Source organism: Emiliania huxleyi, assembly GCF_000372725.1.
Source record: "Emiliania huxleyi CCMP1516 chromosome Unknown EMIHUscaffold_13, whole genome shotgun sequence".
NCBI lineage: Eukaryota > Haptophyta > Isochrysidales > Noelaerhabdaceae > Emiliania > Emiliania huxleyi.
In genome coordinates, this window is record NW_005201287.1 from 922,726 (window position 1) to 930,639 (window position 7,914).

The 7,914-nt window shown below is 65.3% G+C and overlaps 2 protein-coding genes across 2 annotated transcripts in view; one reads left to right on the forward strand and one right to left on the reverse strand.

Moving 5' to 3' along the window:
- Positions 1–1,841: 1,841 nt before the first annotated feature.
- On the reverse strand, positions 1,842–4,528 carry EMIHUDRAFT_433742 (hypothetical protein). The gene is made up of 3 exons (XM_005789276.1): positions 4,301–4,528; positions 3,687–4,012; positions 1,842–2,658 (listed from the first exon to the last, which is right to left on the reverse strand). The coding sequence occupies exons 1-2, from the start codon at positions 4,517–4,519 to the stop codon at positions 3,788–3,790; spliced, it is 444 nt and encodes a 147-aa protein (XP_005789333.1). The 5' UTR covers positions 4,520–4,528; the 3' UTR covers positions 1,842–2,658; positions 3,687–3,787.
- Positions 4,529–6,588: 2,060 nt separating this feature from the next.
- EMIHUDRAFT_201200 (hypothetical protein) overlaps positions 6,589–7,914 on the forward strand; it is a gene marked incomplete at both ends in the record, with an annotated part of 1,894 nt that continues 568 nt past the window's right edge. The window contains 6 exons of the mRNA XM_005789277.1: positions 6,589–6,651; positions 6,905–6,987; positions 7,063–7,201; positions 7,388–7,439; positions 7,471–7,631; positions 7,756–7,807. Coding sequence (XP_005789334.1) covers positions 6,589–6,651; positions 6,905–6,987; positions 7,063–7,201; positions 7,388–7,439; positions 7,471–7,631; positions 7,756–7,807 — 550 coding nt within the window. The remainder of the gene's footprint in view (positions 6,652–6,904; positions 6,988–7,062; positions 7,202–7,387; positions 7,440–7,470; positions 7,632–7,755; positions 7,808–7,914) is intronic.

Below are 7,914 nucleotides of genomic sequence, written 5' to 3' on the forward strand. Positions count from 1 at the left end.
AGCCGCTGGTGGCTGCTTCTGCGGTCGTGGTGCACGGCGAACGCCGCGGAGCGCGCGGCGTTGAGCGCCCATGGAGGTGGTGGCTGGCGCAGCAAGAACCGCGACAAGAACGCCGGGGCGACCGCTGGGCGAGCGGTCGCTAAAAAAGAATTTTGAATCGCGAACTCGAGCGAGGGGCCAAAATATGCCGCGAGGAGGGCAGAGCTGCGACGAAAGGCGAGAGAAGAAGCGAGAGCAAGGGACCGGCAGGCGGCGGCGTCGCAGGACGAGGCAGAGGAGAGCGACGCGACAGAGGAAGAAGCGATACAAGAGAGAGAATGACGAGAGTGGGACGACCGCGAGGTGGCATGAAGGCTGCAGCGAGAATCGGCGGAGAGACTGCGAAGATATAGGAAGAGGCGGACGCCTTGGAGGGGGGGTGGGCGACGGCTAGCGCATCACACCCCTCTCGTCCTTAAAAATCCCTGTGTGGTGGCGGCGTGCCGTCGGCTCCCCTCCCTCCCTTGGGCTGTCCGATTTCTTTCTTTCTTTTATCTTTACGTCCCTGTGTTTTATCAGTAATTAGAATTAAATGATAGAGATACCTCACATGTACATTGTACGCTATACAACGTAGGCCCTGAGACGCACTCACGTACTGCGTTCCACCCGCCCTAACTGGTAGCGTTTGTGTTTTACGTCAATGGCTGCACACCCTGACGCGGTCCACGCAGGCGTGTTTTCTGACGGCCGACCGTCAGTGCACGGAGTTGCCCGTTCTCCGACTGCCCCGGCTAGTTCCAGGGTTCGTCGGGAGTGACCCCTTCGCCGCCCAGGACCTGGCGCGGGTGGGTTGGGGGGGCTCGCTGCAGGGAAGGGCTGTGTAAGAAGCCGATCCCCGTGCAAACCCTGTCAGCTTTCCTCCCGCTGTGATTCTGTGTGAGCTCTGTGTCTTGATTGGCCAACAATATACCTAAAACCCTGTCAGCAATCCAGGAAAGAAAGTGGAAAACAGAGAAGGGAAACGAGGGATGGAACGTGGGCAGGGTATTCACCTGCACGAGCAGGATTTTGCGCGGCGCACTTGGAGCACTTGGAGTGCAGTCAGTAACCTCACATCCAGGGCCGGGGAGCTGAGAAGCGCATCCAGCGGGCCGGATGATCGGTATCGGGCTATTTGCTCAAAATTCTTCTTTTTGGCCCGGCAGGCGAGCCGGGGCGTGGATGACAGCTAGCTGGCAACAGAGCGCTCTGCGTGGCATGCCTCTTCCCGGCGCCCTCGCCGCCGCCACACCGAGCCCGCCGCCTCTTTTGACTTTTCATTGTTACGACCTTCGAAGTGCGAATCTATGCGCGTTAGATTGTTAGCAGTACCAAAATGTTGTTGCGCGTTAGCGGACACGGCAGCGTCGACCGCACGGCCTACTCGCCCAAGTCCTCGCTCTCTTTTATGTCCCACCATGCAGAGCGCATCTCTCTCTCTGTTGTGCGAGGAGTGAACCGCGCCATTCGCTCTCACCTGGCGACCCTGTCTGCACGTCTATTGGAGAGGATGTACAGGCTCATCTATGGCAAAGGATCAAAGGGGGATCGCGGTGGCGGGGACGGGGGAGCGGGGGCGGGGGAAGCGGCGGTGAGGGCGGCAAGGGGCTTGGCCGGCGATACACATCGGGGTCGGGCGTCGATGGCGGCGGTCAAGAAGCGAGGCGAGGCGGCGGCGAGCGGTGGCGAGCGGTGCTATCCAGGTGCAGCGGAGGAGGATCGGGGGCGGGCGCGCACGATGATCATGGTCTCGGCCGTGGTGGGCGCCATTTTGCTGTATTTACGGAGGAACGCCGACGACCGTGCAGGGTGGTGTGATTGCTGTAGTGCTCGTTTGCAAGCGCCGGCGATGAGCAGCCGCGGCGGGCAGCGCGCTCTGCGTTTGCCGGTCTTCCCGCAGCTTCTCGCCACTGCGCTCAGCGCGCTCCTTCTCCTTGCACGGCTCGCAGCGCGGCGGGATCTAGTGGGCGCGCCACTGGCGTGGGCACCACCATTGACGGCGCCGGCCATAGTCCGACGTCTCTCACGCGCGGCGGGCGATGGCGATCTGTCGGCGGCGGTGCGCGTACAGTACAGCGACTGCAGCTACGCAGTATGGGCGGTCACGCCGCTCTCCCGCCGTTGGGAGGGCGTGGAGCGCGCGCCGCCGTTGCGGACGCAGCTGCGCAGGTGCGAGGAGGTGCGGAGCCGGGCCGCTGGGCCGCCCTACATCTCGGCAATGCCGCCGACTCCGCTCTCTGTGGTGGCGAGGCGCCTCAAGCCTCTGCAATAACCTGAATTCCCGCACCTGGGCCGCGCGGACAGTGTGCACCCTCGCAACAGACTGTACGGGGTGACGTTCAGTGTGCGGACATATGTGGGACTCAGGCTACATCCGTCTCGGCGGCACGTACGCTTTGCGCGCCGCGCCGGCTGTCCCATTTATCACGGCCGCGCACTGAAGTGTGTGCACATCGGTTGGGCCCCGAGAGCTCCGCGAGACCGTCAGAGAGCGCGCGCGAGGGGGCGGGCGGGTCCGAGAGCGAGACGGAGTCGGAGAGATCGTGCACGTGGAGTGCGAGTGGCCTTGAGACTTGAGTCGCGCGCGGTCGCAGCGCGGTGCTATTGTAATTAAGTTTAGTCCCCATTACGTACATACACAAAAAACCTCGGACATTTTACGAACTCCTTGGCGACGTGCGCGTCGCGTCGCCAAGGCTCTGCGACCTCGGTCGTACAATCGGCGACCTCGGTCGCACAACCGGCCGGATGCGCGGGTTTTCAGCCAGGTTCCCGCGCACCGGCCACGAACTCGACTCGCACAGCAAAAAAATCCGGTGCTCGCGCGCTGCTCCCACGCTTGACCACACACTCGCTGCACTGCTCAAAGCCAACCCTATCTCACTGGCCGCCTCCAACACTGTCCCGCGCGTCTCGCGCCCCAACTGACAACTCATCATTGTCCCTCGGACACCACTCTCCAGCCGCGCTACCTTCGCCCACCTACCGCTCTCGCATGACATCTCGACAACCCTCATATCTCCAGGCCCAAGACTCCTAACCACTGCCCCTGCTCGCCCAGGACCACGAAGCGCCGCCCGCGCGCCCATTGACCCCCCAATCAGCCCTCTTGCTGTCCCTCAATCCCCACCCGCCAGATGTACTGCCCTCGCCCACCCAATACTCCCACCCTCCTGACCCGGACAGTCCAGGTACAGGAAAAGCGGGGAGCGGGGCCCGATCCAAGGAGCACCCCGTCGGCCCGGGAGGGCTGTGAATTTCGGCGCGAGCGGAAGGCTGCCTGCAGACGCTCAGCCCCCGGCTGAGCTGCCGAATCCTCCCGGCTAATCCCCTGACCTGCCGCCTGAAACGGGACGACATTACACCACCTCACACACACTCCCCCCTCAGGGCTAAGCAGTGCGCAAGTCCACCCGAACTCTAGGCGAGGCGTCGACCACTCCTTCGGAATAGCTCTGTCAGTGGCTGCACTAGACGCCCAGAGATGGCGCGCGGCGCGGGCGGATGACTGCGGAAGAGAAAATGCGGAGAGGCTAGCTCGCAGGTAGATGTGCTCAGCCAAGGGTAGGGGATGAGGGGAATGTGTCAGTGTGGGGGGTGCACCAACCGCAGAGCGTTGTGTTTTGCCTTTAAGACTTGAACAGTTTTTTTTTCCCATTACGTACATGTGGTTGTAAGACACATCAGGAGTCACAAGGAGGGGGGTCTGGGTGTGATGCCGCGGCGCCGCGCTAAAACAACACACGCGCTGCATATCGCAAAAGGCTCAGAAGCGCAGCTTCTGGAAGAACCACTTGTTCTTGCCTGACGCGAGCGAGGCGGCGTACTTCTCCTCCAGCGACTTTTTCACCTCCTTGCGGCACGACTGCCTAGCAGTCGGGTTGCTGCTGCCCACAATGTCCGCCGTGACGACCGACTTCAAGTCGACGTCCATCGTGTACCGGGTCGGCATCACGTGGTTGTAGTTGACGCTCTTGATGAAGGGCTTGATCTGCGGGCGGCGCGGCGCGGCGGTCGGCCGGGCGGGGGCGGAGATCGCAAGGGCGCTGGAGGAGAATCCCCCCCTCCCTGTGCAGAGGCTGCAGCGCCGCTTCCGCCGCCCCCAACCCACCGCCGCTTCTCTGCACTCCGACGACGAGTGGCCCGCGGGAGAGCGCACGAGGCTGCCGCCAATCCCGGTGGGCGGCGAGCAGCGAGCCGTGCTGCAACGACTGAGCAGCCGCAGCGGCGCCGTCCCGCCTCGCCCTGCTGCGTCTGCGGGGCACTGGGCGGCGCGCACCCGCGAGCGCTTCGTCCTCTTCTTCTCCGACATCTTCTTGGTGACCTTGAGGGGGTACTTCATGATGCCCGCGACCAGGCAGTGGCCGTACGGCCGGTCAGCAGTGCCGTCGTCAAAGGTCTTGACGATGACCGCCTTCTTGCCGGCCATACGACCATTCAGCAGCAGCACAACCTTGCCAGCCTTGAGGAACTTGGGCGTCTTCTTGGCCTCAGACATGGCACCCTGTGAGGGGGGCCGGGAGCGGAGCCTGAGACGGCAGCGTGCGCAAAGAAAATCCACGCCGACGCTGCGCGCAGAGCGCTGGCAGTCTGATGCCGGCAGTCGACCCGTGCGACTGCCGTCCGCGGCTGGCGGCTGGCGGCTGGCGCGCAGAGCGCAAGGCGCGGCCCGCACAGCCACGCACGGCCTCTCGCGTCGAGAGTGGGGTGGCGCGGGGCGCGTGCGGTGGCGAGAGGGGCAGCTCTGCCTGCAAGCGCGAGAGCACGAGGCGATGTTTGTTCACAGCCTCCGCGGGGGGGCGTCGTTCCCACGTTGGTTCACAAAACGCACACCGAACAGAAGCTATCCCTTTTTTTGATTGATGTTCTGTCTCTGCACTCTGCTGTGTCTCCGTTAAGGGCAACGCTCGCCCGTCTTGGCGGGATGGCGACAGGCTGCTGGGTCGGCGCTCGTCTCGCGGGGCGTCGCGGGGCGCCGCCCCGGGGCTCGGAGCACGGAGGGTAGGAGCGCGCGGCGCCCCTTGGCCGCCACTCGAATGTTGGCCGCCCCCGCGATCAAATACCCAAGGTGACGATGCTTAGTGTCGCTGCTACTGCTACTTTGGTACCACCTCGCGCATAGTGCATAGATAGAAGTCAGCGACGAGGCGACCAGATGGACCATGGGTGAGTTCACCCTGCCGCCCTGGCGATCTGGATGGACGCGGGAGTGTCGTGTCATGTCGTGCTGGCGGCCGTAGCAGCGACCAGCGTCCGGATGGCTCGTGGGCCGTCACGGAAGCTCAAAACAAAACTCTCACAGTGATTTGGGCTCGGCAGCTTGTCAGCCCTCAGCCGAAGCTGGAGCCGGTCCTCCCGTGCCGAGAGCCTTCATGCCTTCTTCTCTCTACAGCGTACAGGTGTGTGTGGTGTGGGAGGTGCGTACCGTAGTGTAGCCGCAATCTTGTTCTTGAGGGCCTTGGACGGGATGATAGCAACCTCCTGCACACAAACGCTTGTTTGTCGGAAGTCCACTTTACGATGAGGAAAAAAAAGCGTCGACCCGGAGGGCCAGGGCGGGAGCGGCGCCTGGCACTACCCATGGTCCCCCACAACTATTCAGCAGATCTTCCTCAGCGTATGCACTCTCGGCGTTCGCACCCGCTCTTTGGAGCGCTCTCCATCGAGGAGACCCGCGTCGAGGAGCGCATCCGCACGCTCGCGCTCTGCATAATGGCGGCCGCAGTCCTCGGAGCCACGCTGGCCTACCTCCGAGCGGTGCTGGTGCCGCTGGTGCTCGCCTCGGCGACGAGGTATCTGCTGGCCTTCCCGGTCGATCTGCTCACGCGCCGGCCGATGGGGTGCTTCGGCGTCGAGCTCTGCGCGCAGCCCGTCCACGAGCCCGACGCGCCGCTTGTCGTGCGCTGCCTCTCGGAGCTCTTCTGCCGGCTGGTGCTTCCGCGGCCGCTGGCGGTGCTGGTGACGCTCGGCGTCACGGGGCTAGCGTGCAGCTATATCGGAGTGCTCCTCATGGACTCGCTGCGCACCTTCTCCGCTCGGGCCGACACGTACTCGGAGCAGGCGCCGTCTCGCGTCCGGGAGAGGAGGGAGGAGAGGAGGGGGCCCGGGGGTAAGGGCGCGGCGGCTGCACCGGACTTGTGCGCCCGCAGGTGCGGCGGCTCATCGACGGCGTGCTCGCCTGGCTGGACGGGCTCGAGTTGGACTCGCTCCCTCCGCTGAGGCGCCTCGGGGAGACTGCACACCGCCGGCACGCACACGGCTAGCTTCACTGTGAGATGGCTTGACCCCTCCAGGCTCGAGAAGCTGCACCAGCTGGTCGGGCAGGCGCGATGCCTCACTCTAGGGCGGCGGCTCCGCGGCGAGCCCGGGACTCTGTCTCTCTCTGCCACCTGCCACCTGCCGCGCTGCTGCTGCTAGCCCGCCCTCGCGTCCGCCGCCCTGCTGCTGCGCTCCCTCCCCACAGCAAGCTGTGTGGGTCTCGCCCCTCTGTCCGCCCGCGGGAGGAGTGACCGCCCCCCCCCCCCCTCCCCTCCTCCCCCTCGCCAGGTCCCCCTCACCGGCCTGGTCATGTCGGTCGTGGAAGGGATGCTCTCGCTCCTGTCCAACATGCTCCTCGTCCTCCTCTTCACCGTCTACCTGATGCTGGGGAGGCGAGACACTTCCGAGACACTTCCGAGACACTTCACCATCTACCTGATGCTGGGGAGGCGGGCACACACCACACGCCCCACACCACACACGCCTCACACCACACACGCCGCACAGTCCACACGCCGCACGCACCCCCCCACCTCCCCCCCACCGCCCCACCGCCCCGGCCCGCCTCGCCCCCTGCGGAAGGGACGCGCGCGACGGGCTGCCTGCGGACGACGTGCTGCACAAGGTCGACGACCGCACCCGCGCCTTCATCCGCGGGAAGGTCTCCCTCTCTCTGCTGGTCGGCGGGCTCACCGCGCTCGTCCTCTGGTGCGCACTCCCTCGCGGCCGTCGGCCGGTCCTCGGTCCGCAGGCCGCCTGGTCACGCACACACGGTGCGGGCAGGTCGATCAACCTCGAGCTGTGGCTCCTGTTCGCCGTCCTCGCTTTCCTCCTCAACTTCATACCGAACATCGGCGCCGTCGTCGCCACGCTGCTGCCGCTGCCCGTCGCCGCTTTCGACCCGGGACAGACCTCCCTCTCCGTCTTCCTCTCCTTTGCACTCCCGATGGGGGCGCGCCCCTCCCCCTCTTGCCCTCGCCCCTCGCCCCTCGCCCTCTGCCCGCGCTCCCTCTCCTCCCCTCCTTCCCCAATTCCCCCCCCCCCCCCCCCCACACTCCCCCCCCCCCCCACACTCCAGGTCCACCTCGCCGTCGGGTCCGTCCTTGAGCCGCTCATCTTCGGCAGCACACCCTCCCGCCTCGCGTGGCCACCCGCGCCATGTCCGCGACGCGTCCGGCACGTGTCCCGCAGGCAACTCGCTCGACCTGCACCCGGTGGTGGTCCTCCTCTCCCTCATGATGTGGGGCACCATCTGGGGCGTGCCCGGGCTCGTGCTCGCCGTGCCGCTCACCGCAATCATGCGCATCCACCTCGCACACATCGACCACCCGCTGCCGCGCTACCTCGCGCGCGTGCTCGTCGGGAGGGAGGAGCGCGCCCCTCACACCCCCCGCTTTCCCCCTCACACGCGTCCCTGACACGTCACTGACACGTCCCCTGGCACGTCCCTGACACGTCCCTGGCACGTCCCTCCAGGTGCGGCGCGACCCGCTGCTCGGCTCCGACGCGGGGTCGACTCTCGGAGACGGTGCCGCCTCACGCACGCGCTCGCTCAGCTGGAGCCCCGTGCTCAACCCCCCTATCCCTTTTCTTTTCTTGTGCCTCATTCTATTTTTCAATTTTAATCATTTCATA